Source organism: Pelophylax lessonae, assembly GCF_965119305.1.
Source record: "Pelophylax lessonae genome assembly, chromosome: 9".
Classification (NCBI taxonomy): Eukaryota; Metazoa; Chordata; class Amphibia; order Anura; family Ranidae; genus Pelophylax; species Pelophylax lessonae.
Genome location: NC_138776.1, coordinates 240424504 through 240450721, shown reverse-complemented (window position 1 = coordinate 240450721; position 26218 = coordinate 240424504). Strand labels below are relative to the sequence as shown.

Below are 26218 nucleotides of genomic sequence, written 5' to 3'. Positions count from 1 at the left end.
CAACACAACGGCCGATTTTCCGCCAGTCAGTACAGATTTCGGAAGACAAAAATCTGATGAGCAAGACTGGGCATGCTCAGAGAAGAAAAAACACACGGAAAGTAAACACATGACATGACTTCTGAAGTAGATTTTTGTTGGCCGAGAAAATTTGTGTGCAGTCTAGGCACATTCCAACCAACAAAACACAACTCTGGACAAAAGTTGGACGATCGGTCGGCCGATAATCGTTGCGTGTGTACGAGGCATTAGCCCCTGGATCAAAACTGTCAGGAATGAGGATTAAAAGGCGCCTAGTAAAATTGATCATCAAACAATTGAACTAGCTCCTAGCGCTCAGCCGAACCGGCCTACTCACTAAACAAGTCTTTAGAGACTGGGCAAGCACAAAAGTATAGGTCATTTCCAGTCTATAACTGCACGATGACTACGCTGGACAGCTGCAATCAAAGCAATATAGATAAGGGTCTTGATTGAAAGAAAATAAAAATTGAAAAATGTGCTAGCAAAAAATGGCACCAGGTGCACACAATAGGATACTGAACCAATCTGCAAACATTGTGTGTGTGTGATCGATCAGAATAGAGCTTCATTTGATACAGGCTCATTTTAAGGGTGCACAACAAAACAGCTGTTCATTTGAAGTCACTTCCACTTAGTGCATAATTCCAACCAATATTAACTCAGTTTTAGAGGCTTCATCAAATTACTATAACAAAGTGTGTTGCATCAAAGCATTTTTATCAAAATTTTATTTTATATTATATATATATATATATATATATATATATATATATATATATATATATATATATATATATATATATATATATATATATATATATATATATATATTTTTTTTTTTTTTTTTTAATAACGTAAAATACTATTTGTGTGCATTTCAGAAATACATAAAACTGTAGACAGCAAAAATGGCTGACGTTAAAAAGACAGCAAGTCCAGATCTGAAATGGACATGTTCTGAAAACCGATGCTGGTATACATGCTCTCACCTAAAGCAGGAGCTATTGACAGTTCATGTTATCAGGAGGAGATCAGAAAAAACAAAAAAGGGCATTTCTTAAATTTCTGTGGTTATGGCTCACGTAATGTAGGTTCACTATACTTACCGTGTGTTTGCGGCTCTCGTAACATTTGGGGCACTCCCAGTAGTTTGGTAACTCATCACTCAAAAAACCTTCACCGTCCATCTGTAAGAGGAAGAGGTAAACAACTTAAAGGCTATGGTTACCTTTTGCAGAAAATAGCCTATGCAGTTAAGAGGGCCCAGTAGATATGAAAAAAATCTGTGGCTTTGTGAAATGTTCTTTAATTTTATTGTCACACCTGTAGGTTATTTGAGCTCACTTGGGAGCCTGCACAAAAAACTCCCAGTTAGCACTCCTCATGTTCTGCCTTGTTGAAATCACACAAAAAAAATAGGAGTGAATGCCCAACAGTTTTCACCTCCTAGCAACATGAAAAGCTGTAGGAATTGCAAACTTGGGAGTTTTTCAACCAGGCTTTCAGAATAAAACACAAGGATTTCAAATGAATACTAAAATGACCAATGGGGACCAAAGAAGAGGAGTTTATTGTTAGGATTTACATACCTTTTTTTAAAGGAGTTGTAAAGGCAGAAGGTTTTTTAATCTTAATGCATTCTTTGCATTAGGATAAAAAGCCTTCTGTATGCAGCAGCCCCTCTTAGCCCCCCTAACACTTACCTGAGGTCCCTCTCTGTCCAGCGATGTTCACGTGCATCTCAGTCAACCGAGATTCTCCTTCCTGATTGGCTGACACAGCAACGGTACCATTGGCTCCCACTGCTGTCAAAGTCAGCTAGCCAATCAGGGGAGAAAGGGGGTGTGGTCAGGTTGGGGCTCCACGTCTGAATGGACACAGGGAGCTGTGACTCAGTTTGGGTGCCCCCATAGCAAGCTGCATGCTGTGGGGGGCACTGAACAGGAGGGAGGGGCCAGGATCACATAAGATGGACCCGAGAAGGGGAGGATCCAGGCTGCTCTGTGCAAATCCACTGCAACAGAGCAGGCAAGTAGAACGTTAATATTTTTATAGGGGGAAAAAAAAAAAAAAAAAAACGAGGAAATAGGAAAAAAAAAAGCACCATCTCCTGACAGGACCCTGTCGTGTGCGACCTTGCGAGACGTTTAACTCGCGGGACCAGTCCCCGTCCAGTGGGACTATGTAGCGGCCGAACCAGCGCGGAGCAAAGGTCTGCACACACTTGCTGGCCAGCTGGGGTGACCACTGGATCTAGATTATTCAGCCCGTCCCCAAGATACGGCATAGTTGCTTGAAGATCTCACAGGAAAAAAAATCCTGAGAAAAAGCTAGCTAATAAAAAACCAGCAATATTAAAAAAAATACTTTTTATGCCAGGACCAACGATCCCAGCAAGGAACTAGGTCCTTACTCCTGACCAGGCACATTAAAAGTGACATCCTATGCAGGAAGAGAGAGGGTATACCCTCCGGGACTGCCCCATAGGCGTAGCCAGAACTTGTTTTCTGCCTAGCGTTCTACTCCTGTATGGGGCAGTATAACCCTACTGATATGGATCAGAGGACTGCGTCCGTCAATGAATGATAAAGTTTCCTTTAAATAGTATATATATATATATATATATATATATATATATATATTTGGATTGTTGCACTGTGTAAAACACTGTAGCTGCTGACTTTTAATAAAAGGACATTTTCCTGTCCAGGGATCCAGCACTGTCCTCTTCAGGGCCGGTTCTTCGCTGGTCTTCGGGTCCCCGGCACCAGCATGTTTACCTTGGGAAGCCGGCGGTGACAAAGGGCTGGCTGATTCAAGTATCCCTACACTTTTGAAAGCTAGGATATCAACTTTTTGCAAAGTTACTGTGGCATAGCTAAATTCTCATGGTATGAAACACGGAATTTCTATCCCAGAAAATACTCAATGGGATAAATCCTGTCTTTTCTCCAGTCTGGATCAGCACTTGGCCTTGAGTATCATCAAGGGTCAAATCTCAGCACTAGTGATTTTAAAGACCAATTGCCTCTCATTTCTTAGCGAAGTCGGGTTTTATTGCATCTGTTTGCCAATGTCCAGTCTCCAAAGAGCAGCTGCATAATTCAGTGCAACTACTCCTCTGTGTAATATAGTCCAAGAAAAGGATTTTTCAGGTAAACCAAAAATTCTATATTCCCAGCATTCACTAAAGCAAAGAGAAATGACATGCAGGATTGAAGCAGAACTTCACCCAAAAGGGATATTTCCACTTTTCGGCCTCGGCCCCACCCCCCTCCTCTCCCATTTTTGTACGCTTTATTTTGGTGAGGGAGAAGGTACCTGCAATTCCAAGGTAATTTGTGGAAGTTTGCCCAAGCCCCCCTCTCCCTGGTTTCAACCTCTTGAGACACATTAAAGGGTCCCGGGAGGCTGCGGGACCATTCACAAAGCATAGCGCAGCTCCCGCATGCACAGTGGGAAGGAGACTTTAAAGGAATCCCTTATAGCCTCTGCAGTTACAATTCGCAAATAACTGGGCAATAAGGGTCATAAAGTCTTGCATGACTAATAAAAATGTAAGCTGGGAAAGCAGTGAAACCCCCACACAAGACAGAGCTAAGAAAGACTCTGAAGATGGGATAGACAGTAGGAGCAATGTGAAAAAGGATTCAAGGATGCAGATTTCGACCACCTTAGTAGGCCCACCGCAAGCAGCCCCAGAGCCCCTAAAAAGTGTGAGATGGGGGCAACGAATACAACAGGACTGTTCTATAATCAGTGATGCTGTCACCATGTGGCGGTTAGGCGACGGAAGGCTGCTCAGGTGGCCCTGCACGCCTAATTAGGACAAGCGGCTGTGTCTGTACAGCTGCCACATCCCCATAGAGTTACAAAGCCTGTCTGCATGCAGCTTCAGCCACAAAAAACAAACAGCTGATTGTTTGGTATTGAGTGGTGTGGGCTACAGCACATTTGTGTTTGAGGCCTTAAGAAAATTCATCCAGTAAGTTTTTTTCTTCTTTTTATGGGGCTTTTCGGGTAGACTTGCAGCTTGTATGCATATTAAGTGCTGGACACACCCCTCCTACTATTTTAGTACCCAGGTATCACCAGCCTTCATTTTCACAGATTTAAAATAACTGGCAGGAAACCTTGCTGCTAAAAGACGAATGGCAGAATGAAAAGTGAAGAAAGTCAGCCACCTCATACTAGAACATAACAGTGGTAACTGACAGATCTCTAATGTCTACTTAAGGCAGCCCTGTTTGTTCATAATCATCCTAAACCTTGATAAATATCTTCCAATTTAAAAATTAATTCCCCTTCATACCTGTAGGCACCTTATCTATCAGCATGTAACCTATTATGTGCCATTATCATGCGCTCCACGCCCATTTATCCCTATACATATACCATGGTTATCTTTTCAGATCGTGTCCATACACTGCTTGGCTTTCTCTGTCCATACTTAGCTTTGGCCTATTTGGAGTAAAATGTCCCTTTAGCTGAGAGTGTGGGACTCGACACCTCCCCACTTGGGTTTCTGGACATTGTCCTTGGAACCCATTTTGCTGCCCTCACGGGATATCCACGGCACGTACCCAGGGCGTCTCATATCCTGAACTCGCAGGTTATACAATTTTTTATGCATTTTTGGTGAGCATTTATGTATATGTATTGTATAACATTTATGAAATGAAGAAAGTGATATATTGTAATTGTATTTTCTCTTTTCTTGTAAAGTCCACCAGGGATTCAAAAAGGGTCTCTGAAGAAGCTATTGTGAACCTGTGCGGTTCAGTGAAACGTGTCAGACCCATCCCTCATTGGTTGTGACTACCGATGTATTATTGTCCCCTTGTGGCTTATATTATATTGTTATAACTATGACTAGACAGAACTTTGCTTAGTCTAATCATTTTTAGCCTTGTGATATTTTAGATTCTATGTCAATAAAATGATTTTGTTGTTTACTATATGTCATTTGTACTGATGTCTTTTGCTCACCTGCACCAATCTAGCAGCCCCCCTTCAACATCTCATTAATCTTATAGTTGTGGGAGGGCCCTTCAATTATTTGTTTGATTCATACCACACCTGCATTTTAATTTAAAAATTAATACTTGAATATATTAGGCCATGTGGTGGAAAATAGAACAAAAACAAGGAAATTCCCTCTAAATGGGATTTTAAGGGGCAATAGTATAGAGTACGGAATTATCAAGGGAGATAAAAAAAAAAACCAAGCGAACAAGAAAACAAAACAATACAAGTGGATTAAAATCCAGGCGGTTCAAATGCATAGGTGACCCAACGTTCATGTCCACTATCCACAGATGGGGACAGCGAAAGACCCAAAATCTGTCCCCATCTGTGGATAGTGGACATGAACGTTGGTCACTTATGCATTTGAACTGCCTGGATTTTGATGCATTTGTATTGTATTTTCTTGTTTGCTTGGATTTCTGTATCTTGCAATAAACTTTACAACCCTTAAAAAAAAAAAAAACCCTTTGATATTTCCGTACTCTATACTATTGCCCATTAAAATCCCATTTAGAGAGAACTTCCTTGTTTTTGTTGTTACAATTTAAAGATTGAGCATTCAAATTTCCTGGATTGAGCATTCAAATTTCCTGGAAAGATAACAGGGTTGGGTACTCACGTCTAGGCAGCTAGGATGTACTATCTCATTGCACACCGAGCACTCCATCAGCTTCCGCTCAAAGTCTTGTGAGTCATTTGTCTGGTCCACATCTCCACATACGGCACAGGTCACAGAATGGGGCAATCTGGGCTGAATGATAAAGGATAGCTTCATCAGTGAAAGAATGCAATCGTGAAGGTATTTGTTAAGAGGGCTGCCTCAAATCCACAGATGTATAGTAATTAAAGCCCAACTCCAGGGCTTGAGGGTTTATCACCAGTATGTTTTTTTTTCTTCAGGCTGGCCAAGTGACATGCTGGGTCTTCTTCCTCATCACCCTTTTTCCCCGCACAAAGTGGACCAATGTTTTAATACACAGCAAGAGCATGCTTCAGTATGCTGTATTTTATGCAGATTAAGAATATATACTCACCGCAAGGCACTGCCTTTGCATACACGACTGCTTCATTCGGCCTGGACCACCAAACTTCTTCATATCTTTACAGTAGTGGCAAGTCCCACACTCCCTCTGAAGACACGCCTGACATTTTCGGCACCGAACCCGCCGCCTTCGGACACCAGATGATGCTGAGTGACCAGAAATTGTACCTGCGGGGCGAGTAGTTGACACGGCATGTCTGGCTGCTGGCCGCATCATGTGAGGTTTGGTGAACTGGATTTTGGGCCGTAGATGCACTTTATACTAAAAGAGAAGCAGTAAAAAAAAAATAATCAAAACTAAAAAAAAGGTAATGACACATTTCCATAGGTTTTCAATGTTTAAGGTCAGGACTGAAATTAAAAATTTTTCACTTGCAGCCAGCAAATGGCAAGCATTAAAAAACCATAAAACGGAATTTTTGTAAAATCTTATCGTAAAATTCCTTTCTCTGAGTCCTCCGACAGTCGCCGCCCCCGCCCCTCTTTTGGGGTTTTTTCTTGTACACCTACTGCTATTCTACCAAACTGAGTTGGGAGGGATCACTGCAGGGGGGTATTGACCAATGGGACAGCCCCCATGGGTGTGTCTATGCTAAATGCTTTTGTTCTTTTGACTAAGTCTTATGCCTAGCTACTCCTGCGGAGCGGAAGACAATACCCAATAGTGATGACTTAGAGGAGGCGGCGACTGTCGGAGGACGTAAGAGAAATACTGTTTTTCAAAACTACACACAAACTTCTGAATGACTCAGAGAAAGCCATATCTAATACTCCTCTCTCAACAGGCATGGACTATCTGGCTAAGTCAGTTTTACAGGGGGGCTACCAAGAGAGGCATGACAACCGTTTAGGGGTTTCGGATTAGCAGGCGAAACAATGAATTATTCTACATCAATTTATCAACTTGTAAGTATAAAAAAACAAAACAAACTAAACAAAACTATACATTTTTCTTTATGTGTTTTGTCCTTGTGAACATGTGCGTGATCGCCCATGTTTTTTTAATGGAAATTTGAATAAAATGTAATTTGTTTTTTATAAATTGGTCTTGGCGTGATCCTTCTACTCCCGCTGGCCCGCAAAGCCCCATCTTTCTCTATCCTTTTACTTTGTATAAACAAAACTAAGTGTGGGTGTGAAGAAGAAGCAGTCTACTAAAAGATGTGTCTTTTTTGGAGTGTGAGTAGGAATACGCCAAAATATTCCAGACAAGGCTGTGATGAAATGAGACCTTTAGAGTTAGTTACCCAAGGCCTTTTCTGTCCAAAGAGTCATACTGAGCTAAGGTTTAGGTGGAAGATTGAGAATTGCACCATACTACAGGTCAGGCACAAACTTTATAAGGCACGTAAGCGCTCCTTCCACAAGGACTTTCAGGACAGTTTGCAACCATGTTATGAAGTTAACCTTCTGGGCATGTTTACCCTGTATTCCTTGCCCTGCATAAGAAGTAACCAATTTGGAAAATAGCCAACTTGAAGCAAATGGCAAAATCCAAGTATAAAGGGAGCTGTGGCGAAAGTTCAGGGTAATGATTGCTTTGTCAGGGCCTCATATAACCATCTATCTCAGAGTGCTGACACTTCTTTAACACAGGAGCAGGAACACCTTACATCGCCGATTCCTGTATCCGAAACTGTACTGGAGGCTTTTCTTGAACATGGCTGAGTGAGCAACATGCTTTAGGAGGTCCTGTGCAGTTGACCAAAATCCAGAACTACAGTTCAAGATATCAATCCCACAACAACTCCTAAGAGTCGGTTCACACTAAGGCGACACGACTCCTTACTACTTCGGGGGCGACTTGTGCATTACCATGCACCACGACTTAGGAGCAACTTGCAGGGACTTCACATAATGGAAGTCTATGCAAGTCGCTCCGAGGTCGCCCCAAAGTAGTACAGGACCCTTTTTCTAAGTCGGAGCGACTTGTTTTGCTCCCATTAGAACGGGTCCTGTATCGGTCAATGGACCACGAGGGAGCGCGACTTGTCAGGCTGACAAGTTGCCTGACAAGTCGCGCTAGTGTGGACTGGCTCTTATTGGCCATGCCTAAACATAAGCAAACTCAAGACAGTAGGAGACACACCTCGCTCAGAGCCTGAAATACATTGCTTTTTTGCATCCCAATCCTCCTGGCCCCAACACCAGCCAACCACTGACTGTCCTTGGTGCCATTAACAGCCAGACCCATGGTAGCCTCCTTCATTAGACCACTATGGTTCCAATGACAGCCTACAACAAGGAGGCATAACCCAAGCACCTACTCCAGGGGAATCTGCCCCAGCAGAAGACCTCACAGCTACCTTAACAGACAAATTCAGGGTTATACATCCCCATCTAAGGCAGTCTGTAATGCCTTGTCTGCCTACATAAACAAATCTGGGAAGACAATAATGCTCTACAAATCACAAATTTGCAACTCACCACCTAAGTAGATGCCAAATAACCTACATCATTGGCCATGGATACCCAGGCACAAGGCTTGGAATTCCAACTTACATCGACCCTCTTGCACTGTCAAACTGATCTTAAGCTACAAACAGAAGACCTAAAGAGTGCAGCCGAAGAAACAATAAAACTGACTCAGAGCACAACCTGAAGATCATGCTCTCAGAATCCTTAAACAGGATACAAGAGAAATGGCGATGCACCAAGCGATGGCTCACGATGAAAGGCTTTATTGAACAAGGATGCAAGGTACAGCAAAATGGATGATAGACCTGTTTCACACGACTCACAGCGTGCTTGTTCAATACCTATATAGTGAACAAGCACGCTAAGAGTTGTGTGAAACATGTCTACCATCCATTTTGCTGTACCTAGCATCCTTGTTCAATAAAGCCTTTCATCGTGAGCCATCGCTTGGTGTGCGGCCATTTCTCTTGTGTCCTGTTTGCGGTGGTGATCCGAGGTCCTGCACCCATGGCTGGCTGTGAAGTTCCAACTGCCTGAGCAGTGTACAGCTCTTTCTCTCAGAATCCTTAGCCAACCACTCTGAAGATGTATCAGAATAGTACAAAGAAAAGTATAGGGGTTATAGAACATGGGTTCCAGACTAGAAGATCCTAACAGCCCCCCGTGTGTTTTCTGCAAAGCTTGGCAAAAATGGCAACATAAACTGACAGATTCTGCCAGACCTCTCTTGGAACACTGTTGGACGTGCCATCCTAGGGCCCCCACTCGAGAAGTTTTGAGACACTGGCACAACATACAGATGGGGCTCCACCTCAAGGTACAGGAGGACACAAAGGTCTTTGTAGTCTGAAACCCAGCAGACATTTCACCCATGCTTGAACACGTCGGCATTCCACCACTCCAACCAGACAATTGGCTATGTGTCCTTCCCCTGCGTTCTGCCACTAACCCCTGACTAGGCCATCTCCAGGTATTGGCTGACTTGACCAAGGGGCATTAGGTTTTTCTCATCCAGTTACACCTGCAGCTCACAGTCTTACCCTCCTCTGGTGTACTTCTACTCTCTCTTTTACCCCTGCTGACCCTTCTTTTACTGCCTCTTCCCTTCAGCAACTGCCCACCCTTCTCCTCATCCTTACCCCCCTATCCCCCTCACCACAAGGATACCAAACAGGGGATGGATCTAGACCCCAAACACCTTCATAATCTCTACTCTCCACTATTTCCTACCCTCTCTTTCCACTATCAGTTCTCAGAGGGTCATTAACTTTTCTTGAAGGGCCTCCTTGTAATCATGCATTGGCTTTTTCCTAAAGGGACAGCAAATTGGTTTAAAAAAAAAAAAAAAAATTCTATTGCTCTCAGCCTTCAAATATCCAAATTCCTCTTTTTTGCTGCTGTGATCTGACTGTTAGAGGGTGGCTATGCTCGTTCCCCATGGTACCATTGCATGTTCGAACTTAGCTACCCTCTTTTACTCATGTCCAAGATGGTCTAGAACAGTGTTTCTCTACTGGGGTTCTGATGCAAATCAACACTGTGGTGGAATAATAACCGCTGAAAATGTTTTCCAATGCGCACTGACAGCGAGTACCGTCAGCGCACATTGAGATTGGATGCCTCCCTTTGTAGTTCTGGCTCCTGTGAATTCAGACCGTGGCACTGGGAGGAGTGGAGAGAGTGGGATCACATAGCTGAAGCATATCATATAGCTATAATGATCTAACCTCCTGCTACATTCAGTCTGATCCAGTCTCTCTGCAGTCTGCATTCAGCGCTGCCATACATAGCATCTCACCTCCTGCTACATTCAGCTTCTGCTCTCTGTAACTACTGGCACAGGAGTTGGAACAACAGAGGTGGCATAAGGTATCAATGTCCACAGACCGTACTCACTGTCAATGCGTACTGACAACATTGGGCGATTTTGCATCCTTACACCATCACTACTTACTTTAAATCAAACCAGAATATTGGTAAATCAGGGCCTGCAGCTATCATAATGGTGCCACACCCAACATTTATAGAACCAAAAGAACCCAGCAGACTTTTGAGGCACCAAAAAACACAATCCTTAAAGCGGAGTTCCACCCTGAAAATAATTTTTTTTTTTTTTTTTTTTTAGATAAAAATACCCCCGGGACAGTCAGGGCTAGTGCATTTAAGCAACGATAGCCTCTGAACTGTCCCGTTTCACTTACCTTTTAGAAGAAATACTTACCTTGAAAATGTCTTGTCCAGCGCTGCCATCTCAGGTGTGGGCACCTGAAGCCGGAGCGTCCTCTTCAGTGACTTTGGGAGTCCCAGAATGCCCTGCTCGTCACTTCCGGTGAAGGCGCATCATCCCTGCACAGCTTCTGGGCATGCCCAGAAGCAGTTCAGCAGGGAATAACGTGCCTGCACCGGAAGGGACGAGCAGGGCCGGTGCAATCACTCCTGGGATCGATGACGCTCACGGCCAGGTAAACGGAGAGCCAGAAATCCTCATCACTTCTGGGGTAACCGAGAGGGAGGAACAATGTCCGTTCCACTATCTCTCTGTGTAGTGCCGCCGGCGCATTGCTCCCGGGCTCCACAATCGGACAGCAGAGCCTGGGAAAGGCGGCAGTGGCGGAAGAGGGAATCACTTCTGCTGAAGAGAGAATTGCTGGCTGAAAATTTTGATGCTGGGATGATGATCATCCTGGTATAACCACCTAAATCTGGGGACGTCATAGGACGTTCTTTGGATGGAAAGTGGGTACATTAAAATACTGTGGCATATTAAAAAATATTGTAAGTAAAACTAAACTCATCCACGGGTGTATGTCACATTCCCAGTGATTTAAATACTGTATTACTGCAAAAAACCCACTATCATACAAGCATAGATAACAGGACATATGATGAACCAGCTGGGGGAGGGACTATCCATAAACTACCTGTTTCTCAGAATTAAAATCCAGCTTCCTCAGGAAAACAGAGGTCTCCGCAGCTAGACAAAATCCCATCCCAGTCTTTCCGGTATGATGATAGGATACAGCCCCTTCTCCCTGCCGCATGTCGTCCCCTGGACTATCTCAAAGGATACTTCCATCATGCCATACCATCAGGGAGGCATGTGATTGGCCTGAAATTTATTCTGCAGCAGGACACTGACCTCAACCATACAGCCAATGTCATTAAGAACTATCTTCAGCGTAAAGAACAAGGAGTACTGGAAGTGATAGCCTTCACAGAGCCCTTATCTTAACATCGAGTCTGTCTGGGATTACATGAAGAGACAGAAGGAAATGAGGCAGCCTACATCCACAGAAGATCCGTGGTTTGTTCTCCAAGATGTTTGGAACAACCTACCTGTTGAGTTCCTTCAAAATCTGTGTGCAAGTCTACCTTGAAGAATGGATGCTGGTGTGAAGCCAAAAGGATGGTCACACTAAACATTGATTTGATTTGGATTTTTATTCTGTTCATTTACTTTCCAATTTACGAATTGATAAAATAAACTACTAACACTCTTTATCTGAAAGCATTCTTACTTTCACACCTGCCTAAATGTTTGCACAGTACCGTATGTAATGTATGTGTATATACATACACACACACATATATATATATACAAATACATATACACACACACACTATATATATATATATATATATATATATATATATATATATATATATACACACACATACATACATATATACACATACATACACATACATACATACATATATATATATACATACATACATATATATACACACATACATATATATACACACACACACACACACAAGCCTTCATTACTTTCTCTTTTATACAAGGATATCAATCAAGGCACCAAAAAAACAGATAAAAGCAGGCTTGCAGTCAGTAATTAAGTATCCCTATTGGACTCACCTGCTCTCTCTTGGGCCACTGAACGATGGGGATTCCAGTGAGTGCAAGCTCAGGTGGGTCGTGCGCGTGTTCTTCCAGAAGCTTCTATTACCCTCCAGGGAAGAAAGAAAAAGAAAAGGAGGGGTAGGTTAAACAATCGGAAAAAACCTGCTTTCACTGAGGTTGGTGAAATTGTAGAGAAAAACAATTGTTGACGTATCAAATGCTATTAACCTTGACGCAACACACGGATCTAACTGCAGACAACTATTGAGCATGGCAAAGCACTTGCTGCAGGCAGTTCCTCCCATAAGAGGATTTCACCTACTGCAATCTCAAACATTGTAATGATGCAAGAACAGCGACACACATATACCTCAGAGTTCAGAAAGTGACTGTTTTGATTACATATAGTACTCCGCATAAATCATCCCTTTTGAAAAGTAAGAATTGTAATCAATATCGCAATGAACACAAGAACAACTTCCAAAATTTTGACAAAACTGAGTTTTATAGAACATTTGCATAGCTCATTACATGAAAGGGTAATATTATAACTTTGATTATAAAAATCTTGTTTTACTCAAATTAGTTGATGCAAAGATAAATACACCCAAAAAAAAAAATTACTATATCTAGTAGGGCTGAACGATAGTCGATGTGATATCGACTATCGTTCTGCAGGCACGGGCGATATTCATATCGCCGAAGACACGATATTCAGGCATTAGGCAGGGAGAAGTCGGGACTCGGGGGGAGGAGGACGACTCCCTGTGATTGCATCCGTCCCACACTTCCCTCCCAGCTCTGCCTCTAGTATCCAGCCGACCATTACTCCACTCTGCTCCGCCCATTGTCTCTCCTGGCTGCATCGGAGGCGGGATCAGGCTGTAATGTTTTTCAATGGAGAGACAATGGGCGGAGCAGGGCGGAGTAATGGTCGGCTGTTGACTAAGAGGGAGAGCTGGGAGGGCTGGAGTGCGGGGCGGATTGCATTGCGGCGGAGAGGCTACAGTGTTTGCAGCAGGAGAGGGGGGAGAGACGTCCGGAGCATGGCGGAGGAGCACCGCGGGACAAAGGCTGCTACCGACACTTCACTCAGCCCGCTTCCTCTACACTCCGGCTCCAACAGAAGGCGCGGCGGGAGAAGTTCTATGAGTGTGGCGGATCCCCTGGCAGAAAGCTGAGCTCTGCTAACTGATCCCTCCTCCGGAGACTGTCTGGGAGAAATATCGCGATATATATCGTTAAAAACGAAATATCGTAATATACTTTTTTCCCCCAATATCGTGCAGCCCTAATATCTAGTATTTTGTATGACCTCCATGATTTGTAAGGACAGCAACAAGTCTTCTAGGCATGGTATGAACAAGTTCGCTACATATCGCAACATCGATATTTATCCATTCTTCAAGAATGACCTCTTTAAAGCAGTAGTCTACTCCGCTTTTTAACTTTTACCTACAGATAAGCTTATAATAAGGCTTACCTGTAGGTAAAATTAATATCTCCTAAACCTGTGCGGTTTAGGAGATATTCGCCCTGCATGCAACCGCTGACACCAGCGCCGCATGAGCTCTGAATGTCCGGCGGACCTTCAGAGCTCCTTGCCGGAAAGTGAACTCCCGCGCATGACGTCATCGCGGCTCCGGCCACTCACAGCGCCCGAGCCGCCAAACCCAGAAGAGACGCCGAGGGAAGAGGTCAGCTGCCTCAGTGGGGTTTAGGCGACCGTGTTGGGGCTTCCTTCTAAGGTAAGTATTACATGCATACGACCGTGTCGGGGCTTCGTTCTAAAGTATTACATGCATACGACCGTGTCGGGGCTTCCTTCTAAAGGTAAGTATTGCATGCATACTAGCACATTATGCCATTGTCCTGCAGGGTTTGCTTGTTTTTTTGAGGATACAACCGCTTTAAGAGCCTGGATGCTGGATGGAGAGTGATGCTCAACTTGCCTCTTCAGAATTCCCCATAGGTGTCTAATTGGGTTCAGATAAGGAGATTTAATTGGCCATCGAATCACTCACTCTGTTCTTCAGAAATGCAACAGTGGTCTTAGATGTGTGTTTTGGATCATTGTCATGTTGGAAAAGTGCACGATGACCAAGGGCACAGAGTGATGGTAGCATCTTCTCTTTCAATATAGAGCAGTACATCTGTGACTTCATGATACCATCAATGAAATGCAGCTCCCTGACACCAGCACCACTCATGCAGCCCCACAGGAGGACACTGCCACCACCATGCTTCACTGTAGGCACCATGGATTTTTCTTTGTATTCCTCACTAGGGATTGACCAATATTGTTTTTTCATTGCCGATACCGATATTTTGGTCATCGCGTATCGGTATCGGACGATATTTTCGTACATTTAAAAAAAATTTTTTTTTTACTTGACAGGTACTCTTGTGGAGGGATTTGGGGAACCCCTCCTCTGCACTTAAAAGCATTCAAAACGCCAAACTTGGCTGTTTTGAATGCTTTTGTCATTTTTTCTGAATCTGGCGCCGAGTACCTGGAAGTGATGTCATGACATCACTTCTGGGTTTTTGCATGGAGACCCAATCAGAGCCAAATGCGGCTTCGATCAGGTCTTCAGTGGCCGTGCAGGCTGGTTGCCCGGGTCTCCCAGTAGGAGGGGAGACCTGGACGAGGCGCGGGAGGGGGGCGTCCCCTCCCACTCCTTGTAATGACAGCCGAGCAACTTTTCAGCCCCATCGGTTGTCATTACAAGACAGCCGGCCATCGGCTATGGACGCCGGTCCCAGGGTGATGCATCTAGCTGCAGGCATCACTCCAGTACAAGCACTTTCCCAAAATATCAGTAATATCGGGGAAAGTGCATATACAGTGGGTACGGAAAGTATTCAGACCCCCTTAAATTTTTCACTCTTTGTTATATTGCAGCCATTTGCTAAAATAATTTAAGTTCATTCTTCTTCCTCATGAATGTACACATAGCACCCCATACTGACAGAAAAACACAGAATTGTTGACATTGTTGCAGATTTATTAAAAAAGAAAAACTGAAATATCACATGGTCCTAAGTATTCAGACCCTTTGCTCAGTATTTAGTAGAAGCCCCCTTTTGATCTAATACAGCCAGGAGTCTTTTTGGGAAAGATGCAACAAGTCTTTCACACCTGGATTTGGGGATCCTCTGCCATTCCTCCTTGCAGATCCTCTCCAGTTCTGTCAGGTTGGATGGTTAACGTTGGTGGACAGCCATTTTTAGGTCTCTCCAGAGATGCTCAATTGGGTTTAAGTCAGGGCTCTGGCTGGGCCATTCAAGAACAGTCACGGAGTTGTTGTGAAGCCACTCCATCATTTTAGCTGTGTGCTTAGGGTCATTGTCTTGTTGGAAGGTAAACCTTCGGCCCAGTCTGAGGTCCAGAGCACTCTGGAGAAGGTTTTTGTCCAGGATATCCCTGTACTTGGCCGCATTCATCTTTCCCTCGATTGCAACCAGTCGTCCTGTCTCTGCAGCTGAAAAACACCCCCACAGCATGATGCTGCCACCACCATGCTTCACTGTTGGGACTGTATTGGACAGGTGATGAGCAGTGCCTGGTTTTCTCCACACATACCGCTTAGAATTAAGGCCAAAAAGTTCTATTTTTGTCTCATCAGACCAGAGAATCTTATTTCTCACCATCTTGGAGTCCTTCAGGTGTTTTTTAGCAAACTCCATGCGGGCTTTCATGTGTCTTACACTGAGGAGAGGCTTCCGTCGGGCCACTCTGCCATAAAGCCCCGACTGGTGGAGGGCTGCAGTGATGGTTGACTTTCTACAACTTTCTCCCATCTCCTGACTGCATCTCTGGAGCTCAGCCACAGTGATCTTTGGGTTCTTCTTTACCTCTCTCACCAAGGCTCTTCTCCCCCGATAGCTCAGTTTGGCCGGACGGCCAGCTCTAGGAAGGGTTCTGGTCATCCCAAACGTCTTCCATTTGAGGATTATGGAGGCCACTGTGCTCTTAGGAACCTTAAGTGCAGCAGAAACCTTTTGTAACCTTGGCCAGATCTGTGCATTGCCACAATTCTGTCTCTGAGCTCTTCAGGCAGTTCCTTTGACCTCATGATTCTCATTTGCTCTGACATGCATTGTGATCTGGAAGGTCTTATATAGACAGGTGTGTGGCTTTCCTAATCAAGTCCAATCAGTATAATCAAACACAGCTGGACTCAAATGAAGGTGTAGAACCATCTCAAGGATGATCAGAAGAAATGGAAAGCACCTGAGTTAAATATATGAGTGTCACAGCAAAGGGTCTGAATACTTAGGACCATGTGATATTTCAGTTTTTCTTTTTTAATAAATCTGCAACAATGTCAACAATTCTGTGTTTTTCTGTCAGTATGGGGTGCTATGTGTACATTCATGAGGAAGAAGAATGAACTTAAATGATTTTAGCAAATGGCTGCAATATAAAAAAAGAGTGAAAAATTTAAGGGGGTCTGAATACTTTCCGTACCCACTGTAGGCCCTTGATATATCGGCTTTGCCGACAATCGGTCGATCCCTACTCCTCACCTCTGTGACGCCATACAGTTTTAAAGCCATGCGTTCCAAAAACATTTATCTGCAAATTCTAGGCGGGCTTTATTGTGCATGGGCTTTAGAAGAGGCTTCCTTCCTGGACAACACCCATCCATGCCATTCCTCTGCAGTGTACGCAGTATTGTGTCAGGGTAAACAATCACCCCAGTTTGGCTTTCAACTTCTTCAGCTAACTGCAGTGAACTTGCATGAAGATTTTCTTCAATCCTTATCAGAAGACACTCCTGTCGAGATGTTAACTCCCGTAGATGGCCTGGATGTCTTTATGAGATGGTTGCAGTTCCATCTTTGTTAAATTTTTGTATCACTTTTTACAGGATTCTGACTGATAAGTAAAGCTTTGCTGATCTTCTTGTAGCCTTCACCTTTCTTGTATAAAGAAATAATTTTCGTTCTCAGTCCTTGTGACATTTCTCTTCCAAGTGGTGCCATTGCTGACAGCATGAAGTGGGAAGGGGTTTTATTTTAAGTAACTCCCTTTTATCATCAACTGTCTGCTGGGCAATTGTTTCATGAATAATTAGACCACCTGTAGTTGAATTTCTGTTCATTAGGATTTTGTCAAAAATGTAGCTTTGCTCCTAAGTGCCGGTTCACACTAGGTCGCTCCGACTTCGGGGGCGACCTGTGAAGTCGCGTGCACCGCGACTTCGGCGCGACTTGCACGGACTTCATATAATGAATGGCTATGCAAGTCGCCCCGAAGTAGTACAGGACCCTTTTTCTAAGTCGGAGCGACTTGTGTCGCTACTATTAGAATGGCTCCTGTAGCACTGCATGGACCGCGACTTGTCAGGCTGACAAGTCGCGGTAGTGTGAATGGACAGTGAGACTTTCATTGGTGTGTATTCATTTTTGCAACATGGTCTTGAATGAATTGGTTTGGAAATAGTGTTATCCTATGTGTCCATGCACACTATTTTAGTCTAGAAGCGTTTTTGAAGCTTCAGCTTCAAGCTTTTTTTTGCATTTTTGGGAGCAATTTCCAGGAAGAAAAACACTCCTAACTGCAGCTAAAATGCTGCTAAAAGCTAGCATGAAATAAGCCAGGAGTTTTTCAGGCATTTCTTTAGCTTATAGCAGTGTTTCTCAACCTTTTTCCAGTTGAGGCACACCCCAGAAATTATGGACAGTCTTGAGGCACCCCATCCTAAAATGTAAAAACGATTCTAATAGTTTTACATAATGCAGCAGCATACTCACACGTAGGACACCCAACGTTAGAGGTACAAGTTGGTACTGACTAGTATGCCAATGTTTCTCTTTTTCCTCAGTTTTCTCCATCACTCATCTAATAGGACCCCAAAACGTATGGAGAGAAGCAGCGGAGAGTCAAACAAGGATGCTATGCAGGAGACTGACATTGTCCTTATCAACTGATGATGTCATAGTTCGTTAGCAGGTTGGCAGCTAGAGGGTTGTAACGGTGCACAATGAAAACCTGTGATTTTGTGTAACGTAAAAGGCAGGCTTCATCCACCCGCTGCCTTGTGTGCAACTTTTGGTACAATTTTGGGGCATTTTGCTGAGGCACCCCTGAAGAAACCTCAAGGCACACCAGGGTGCCTGGGCACCCTGGTTGAAAAAGGCTGGCTTATAGTTTGCATGGAGCCTAAATGTACATGCAATTTTTTTTCTGAGTAGCAACTTCCAGTACATGTAAAAGTGATCAGGAAGATTTAAGGTAGCGAATGCGAGAAACACAGGAAAGTCGTCCCTGGTCCTTTTCCAAAATCGCGCAGCATCATGCATCATTTTGGCATGCACATCAAATGCAGGGAGGGGTTCCTTTATCAATTGCACCTCCACATGTCTGAAAAGGGCAGCACATTTCTGTGCATTGCAGGACGTTCAAGCATCGCACAAATATAAACCTAGCCTTGCAGCCATCTGAATAACTAGAATCCTGGCAGCAAAAAAATAGACGCAGCAAAGCATGTTTACATACCGTTGTTGCTGCACCTGTGACAGTTATGGCTGTGGCAGCAAAAGTGTTAAACCGTTTCGTCATTTCAGGTGAAAGGTTTATGCTGCACACGTTTGCAAATACGCGTGAAGCCACAGTACTCTATGAAGCGATCTTTACAAAGTGTAGTTCCCAACTCAATGAATAAGGTCAGAGCATGCATGTCTGGAAAGAGGCCCCTAAAGGGTACGGCAACACATCAGAAGCTCAGAGGCCCTCAAGTCATCTGCAAACCCCCCCAGTGTGTAACATATATTACACACTCCGTGAACTGCATGACCCATACATTGCAGGCAAAACAAGCCTACTTACCAAACCTATTAGCACACACAACCATGGACACTTTGGGGGAGATTTACTAAGGGCTCGTTTTTAAATTAATTTTTAACCAAATTTTAAAAATTAAATCCGGGGACATTTTTTTTTTTTGGCAAATGGTAAACTATTTTATAAGCATATTTTCCTCAACTGATATATGCAGTGTATGTGGTATGTGTTTATGGAATGATTGTATGATATTTAAGTTATTTCTCACATTTGGCCCATGAGATGATAAATAAAAAAAATACTTTTTGGGATAGGACTACGAAATGTAAGGATAGAGAAAAAAACTTTTCAGTGCATATCTCTATATACTGTATGCCCCCCTCTCTATATACTGTATCCTCTCTATGTATAGTAGATCTCTCTCTCGGGACCCCCCTGGGGCTCTCTCTGGACCTCAACAATGTGGTTCTGGGTCTCTGCTGGTCACGTGTAATCTCTCTGCAGGCTGCAGCCAATAGTCAGTTGTGGTGTGGCCCCTGAAGCTCCTCCCCGATTGTCAGTCTGCCCCCCCCCCCCCACTTCTTCCTTCCATCCAGCAAAGCAGCCAGCCCAGCCATGTGTGTGCAATCACCTGTGCGCCGCTCAGAATGGTGATAGGGATGGGGCTGGATCGGCACTGCAGAGGGAGAAAAGCAGTGGCCCAGAGTCCCAGAGCGGCCCTGGCCCACCGAGCAAACACCCAGTGTGCCCTATGGACAGTCCAGGCCTGCAATCCGGGGAAAACCAGTGACAGACTTGGTCCGGGGACAGTGTCCTCAGTCTGGGGACTGTCCCTGGAAACCAGGGACCTCTGGTCACCCTACATTAAAATGCAGGGTGGGAGAGCAGTGTTCTTGTGTGGATTCATGCACCACATTTACATCACTATGCCTTTGCGATCTGCAGTTGCCAAACGCAGGTCGAGAACGCATTGCGTTTGCCCGCACCAGAACGCATGATACAAAAGTATCATGTTATGAGGTTGCCGCATGTATCAAAAAGTAGTGCATGCACTATTTTTGGTGTGGTGCGATTTTAGCCCGTTCAATAAATGAGGCTGAAATCCCACTGCATATAACTGCATGTGAATCGCACAGGAACCAGTGTTCCTATGCGATTCCCATGCAGTTCGTAGTGTTGAGATGAGAGGCCAACTGGTCCACCTCGGGAGTATCCCACTGGAGGCACAACTGATAAAACCCCTCCGGATGAAGTGACCATTCCCCCTGGTCCAACGCCCGTCGACTGAGATAATCCGCCTGCCAATTTTCCACCCCTGGAATGTGTACAGCAGAGATGGCTGGAACGAAAAACGTTCTGCCCACCTTAAAATTCCGGTTACTTCCAAAGCCGCCAGGACACTTCTTTTGACCCCTTGGTGAATGACATAGGCCACAGCCGTGGCATTGTCAGATTGAATTTGCACCGGACACCCCTGAAGACGATCCGTCCAATGATCCAGACAAAGTCTGATTGCTCGAAGCTCCAGTACATTGATCAGCACTCTTGACTCTTCCAGTGTCCAGACCCCCTAAGCAGAATCTTTTCCAAGGATGACTCCCCACCTGGACAGCCTGACATCCGTTGTGACCCCCATCCAGTACAGGGGGAGAAAGGATTTGCCCTGGCAAAGAGCCAGAGAACGATCCCACCAGATCAGGGACCCTCTCGAACCCTGGCTCTGCCAAATTAGATTATCGATAGACTGTGGATTCTTGTCACATTTGACCAGAATGTCTCTTTGCAGAGATCTCATGTGGAACTGTGCAAACTGAACTGCCTCGAAGGCAGACACCATCAGGCCCAGCACCCGCATGCAAGTCCGAAGGGCAGACCGTCTTGCTGGACAACAGAAGTTGAACTACTTCCTGCAGTTTCTGGAGTTTTTCCAGAAGAAGGAACACTCTGGCTGAGGCCAAGTCCAGAGTCAGACTCAAGATAGTCCAGATTTGTGGAAGGCACCAGAGCAGACTTGTGAAGGTTAAGGATCCAACCAAAATAAACAGAGGGCACACCGGCCTAGTGCATTATCGTATAAAAAAGCTTTTGTCGTATAAAAAAAAGGTACTCACAAACAAGTGCTTGATAAAGGCATATCACATTGGAGTGGCTGTAGTACCCACAGAATCACATCATGGATAAAAAAAAAGTCCAAAGAAACTGGCTGATGCGTTTCCAAGTCCTGCCACTTCTTCAGAGCCAACTAAACGGTGTCTTTGCTCTTTAAATTATACCATCACACAACAAGAGGTAGGGGAGTAGTCCGGCCCCTGGGCCGCCCCAATGGGGTGTACACTACTAAGTTGCCAGGCGACTCTCCTCTGCCTCCATCCAGTGAATATATACAGACCCAGTGAGAGATCCAGTGACATAAGTATATATGTGTGCATACATTACTACGTTAAGGACTTGACTGTAAAATACATGACATTTGCAATACGAAAAGTTCATGACACTTGCAATGTTAAAATAGTTTATTAATAATTCATACATTCCTTAAGGGACCAGGGGTAACTATTTTCCCCAGAAGTTAACATAACTAACATACCCTTCCTAGCGTCCATGGGTGGTGTTGGGCAGGACTGGGAAGGAGGTTCTCTGGCTCACTGGCACTATGAGGGGACGCCTACAAGGCAAAGGTAATGCCCCTCCGATTCTCCCTAGCCATGTATGGATCCCCAAATGGCTGGAACGCACGTGAAGGCCGCAACAGGGAACCCTGGCCACGTCCTGTGTTAGATTGACGCCACTTCCGGGTACCGCCGGATGCCATTTCCGCCCTGGCCATTTCTCGGAAGTGTGCTCTGAAGATGCGTTCCAAGCAGGGACGCGGAAGTGTCATTGCCGGGGAAGTGTGATCGTGACATCCTCTCCTACCCTAGCTTACGCAGGAACTACCCCGACTGTCTTGTTCCACACTAGGGTGCAGAACACCCATCGTGCCATTGCCTCTCCTTTAAAAAGAATTACAAGAGGCAATCTTCCAATGTACCCTATGAGAAAAAGGGGTGGGGGGGACATTTAAAATGGGGGACAAAACGGATGTTCTAAAGCGACATCCCTATCCTTATGCACACAGTGTGTATATAAAAACACTGTGTGCATAGGGATAGGGATGTCCCTGGCGAGGAGACTTCTGTGCTCCAGCTGGGAACGCATCTTCAGAGCGCACTTCCGGAATCGGCCAGGGCAGAAATGGGTCTGGCGGTACCCGGAAGTGACATCAATGGAATGCAGGACGTGGCTGGATTTTCCGGTTATGGCCTTCGCGTGCGTTTCAGCCAGTTGGAGATCCATACAGCGATAGGGAGAATCAGAAGGGCATCCCCATTACCCTGTAGGTGTCCCCGATAGTGCCAGTGAGCCAGAGAATCTCCTTCCCAGTCTGACCCAACACCACCCATGGAGGCTAGGAGGGGATGTTATGTTAACTTCTGGGGGAAATACCCCTGGTCCCTTAAGGCAGTGGTCCTCAACCCTGGCCTACAGTGCCCACTAACAGGCCAGATTTGCAAGATAACTGAAATACATCCCAGGTGATATCATTTGCTGCTCAGTGATTGCAGTACTACAGTCTGCATCTCCCCAAGGTAATACCTAAAATCATACCATGGGAAAGGGGGAGGGGTAGGCAGATGAGGGGCGAAGTGTCCTCAGGGACCACCGAAAGAGGGGAGATGCTGCATGGGAAGGAGGAGAATCTGAGGGTCCAACATTTAACTCGCAGGCCAGCCCCTGTGTAGTGGAGCTATGTCACGGTCAACCTAGCGCGGAGTTGAGGCCTGTGCGTGGCTAGACTGGGGTGACCACCGGATTTTAAAAAATATCCAGCCTGTTGCCCAGTCCAGCAGTTGATTGTAGATTCTAACAGGAAAAAAAAGAGAAAAATCCATTAAAAAGGAAAAAAATTGCCAGGACCAAAGATCCCAGCAAGGAACTAGGTCCTTACTCCTAACTAGACAGCTGAGAGTGGGTGTATGCCCTCTGGGCCTACCCATAGGCGTAGTCAAGCTTTCTTTCTGCCTTGTGTCCTACTCCTGTAGGGGGCAGTATAAACCAATGGTTAAGAAGATCAGGAGCGGTGTCCGTTAATGAACGATATAGACATTTTTTTTTTATGGGATTAAGTTAATTTTAGTGGCAAAGAGGGACTTTGTAATTAATTGCAATTCATCTGATCCCTCCTCAGAACATTCTGAAGTATATATGCAAATTGCCATCATAAAGCCTGAGGCAGCGGACTGTGAAAATTAATTTGTGTGTCAATCTCAAAACTTTTGGCCACGGCGGTACATATGCAAAATCAGAATCCAGAGTGTACGAATCCACATCACATGTGTCTTCCAGGTCAGCAACTCAAAGTAGTAAAAGCCAGTGAGTTACGACAGCCAGGCAACATGCATTTTCAGTAGGCTAACCAAACAATGGAAGCTTCTGTGTTTCTCGCATGGCATGTTTCCTCTAAAGCAAACCTGTGGCTGTCTATTGGTCATTAACCACTTGCGTACTGGACACTTAAACCCCCTTCCTGCCCAGGCCGATTCTAAGCTTTCAGCGCTGTGGCACTTTAAATGACAAGTGTATATTCATGCAACACTGTACCCAAATTAGGTTTTTTTATATAGAAATAGAGCTTTCTGTTGGTGGTATTAATTCATTACTGGGGTTTTTATTTTTTGCTGAACAAAAAAAGACCGAAAATGTTGAGAAAACAAAAAAAATAAATAATTTTATAGTTTGTTATAAAATTTTGCAAACAGGTAATTTTTCATCTTCATTGATGTGCGGTGATGAGGCAGCATCGATGGGCCCTGATAAGGCGGCACTGAAGGGCACTAATAGGTGGTACTCATGGGCACTAATAGGTGGCACTCATGGGCACTAATAGGTGGCACTCATGGGCATTGATAGATGGCACTGATCGGCACTGGGCAGAGATGCTCCTCTTCAGGACCGATGCTCCTCTGACAGCAGCCAGTGAACAGCTTTTTTTTTCTCCTCACGCTGACAGCACGTTGAGAAAAAAAAAAATCTGATCGCCAGCTGCTGCTTACATCACGTGATCAGCTGTCAATGGCTGACAGCTGATCACGTGGTAAGGGGCTCATGGACTAGCTGATCACAGAGCTAGCCGCGCAGGCTTCGTAGGGAGTGCGCAGGAAGCTAATGCACAGTAAGACATACATGGACGCCCTCCGGGCAATTAAGGTCCGCATCGTAGTTGTCTTTTGGCTATAATTTAAGGGCAACCAATCACACTTTGTAGCCAAAAGAAAGCGGAGAATAACAGAAAGCTAGCAGCTTAAAGTGGCAATCAGCACTCCCATTAAGAACACTTACAAACTGGAGATAAAGAATAAGTTTACCTTTCATAACACGTTACACCCACATTCATTTTTTAAACATGTTATGAACAGACCGGCCCCCGCACCTCTCCAATCACTGCTGTGACAGCTAGCGGGGTTCTTCTTCCTCCCTGCTAGCCGTCACATGGGCTCCTCTCGTGTCATGTACTGACAGGGATCTGTGCATAGAAAACGACAAGGTCCGGTAGCCTTTGTGACTGTGGGCTTGTAGTTTTCAATGAACTACCACAGTGCTTTGGAGCACCATGATAATTCATTTATGTGTCCTGGCAGTTTGTATCTGCTTCTCCATACAGGATGGACGGCCAAGTAGATACACTGGCAGATCTGCTGATTGCTGGTGCAATGCTTTACAGCAGGGGTGGGGAACCTAAGGCCCGGGGGCCGCGAAGTCATTTGGTCCGGCCCCCCGTGCAGCGGAGTCTCTCAGCTGATCTGTCAGAATGGAGCCGATGCTTCCTGTATAGTTGTGGCTCTGTTCTGACAGTCTGAGTGAGGCACAGCGGAGTGACATCAAATTAACTCCGCCTGTGACCAATACAGGAAACATCTCCTCTTCCTCCAACACGGCACCGCTGCTAGCCAGCATTTCCCGTCAGCAGCGCACACAGCAGTACCAGCCACAAACAGCAGTACCAGCCACAGCCAGCAGTACCAGCCAGAACCAGCAGTACCAGCAGTACTCACAGCAGTACCAGCCAGAACCAGCAGTACCAGCCAGAGGCAGCAGTACTCACAGCAGTACCAGCCAGAACCAGCAGTACCAGCCAGAATCAGCAGTACCAGCCAGAATCAGCAGTACTCACGGCAGTACCAGCCAGAGCCGGCAGTACCAGCCAGAGCCAGCAGTACTCACAGCAGTACCAGCCAGAGTCAGCAGTACCCACAACAGTACCAGCCAGCATTACCTACAGCACAGTACCAGCCTGAGCCAGCAGTACCCACAGCAATACCAGCCAGCAGTACCTACAGCAGTACCAGCCGGAGCCAGCAGTACCAGCCAGCAGTACCTACAGCACAGTACCAGCCTGAGCCAGCAGTACCCACAGCAATACCAGCCAGCAGTACCTACAGCAGTACCAGCCTGAGCCAGCAGTACCCACAGCACAGTACAAGCCAGCCATACCAGCCTGAGCCAGCTGTACCCACCAGCAGTACCCACCAGCAGTACCAGCCAGCTATACCCACCAGCAGTTCTTTTCAAAACTTACCACCACAAAGAGTCGAGTGCACTCCAGACTGACCGACGCAAACATGGAAAAGCAGTTGTGAGTAGCATCATCATCAATACTTACCAGCTAACATCACACTCCTCACCAAAGAGAAGCAGTTGCAGCCATCACATTAGGGGCGAGTTAATTAAATGTTTGACCAAATATAACAGGCACATTTTTAAAGTTGATAATTTTATACGGCCCCCGAATGATTTTATAAATTACCCAAATGGCCCTTAGCAGAAAAAGGTTCCTCACCCCTGCTTTACAGGCTCCAAAAACTAAAAAACATAATAAATGCACATTACCTGTAAAACTTATCTTTTAAAATGTCACAAAACCGACATCATAAAAACCTATCAATTAGCGTAGGTTCGCAATGAACGTGACTTTGTGGCGCAAAGTAGGCGTCGCACCGATTCA

The 26218-nt window shown here is 45.0% G+C and overlaps 1 protein-coding gene across 2 annotated transcripts in view; it reads right to left on the bottom strand.

Moving 5' to 3' along the window:
- Nucleotides 1-26218, bottom strand: part of KDM2A (lysine demethylase 2A) — a 227548-nt gene that overhangs the window by 41399 nt on the left and 159931 nt on the right. For both annotated transcript variants that reach the window (XM_082266749.1, XM_082266750.1), the window contains exons 13-16: nt 12399-12482; nt 6087-6356; nt 5672-5803; nt 1131-1211 (exon numbers count right to left, since the gene is read on the bottom strand). In XM_082266749.1, the coding sequence (XP_082122875.1) occupies nt 1131-1211; nt 5672-5803; nt 6087-6356; nt 12399-12482 (567 nt within the window). The remainder of the gene's footprint in view (nt 1-1130; nt 1212-5671; nt 5804-6086; nt 6357-12398; nt 12483-26218) is intronic.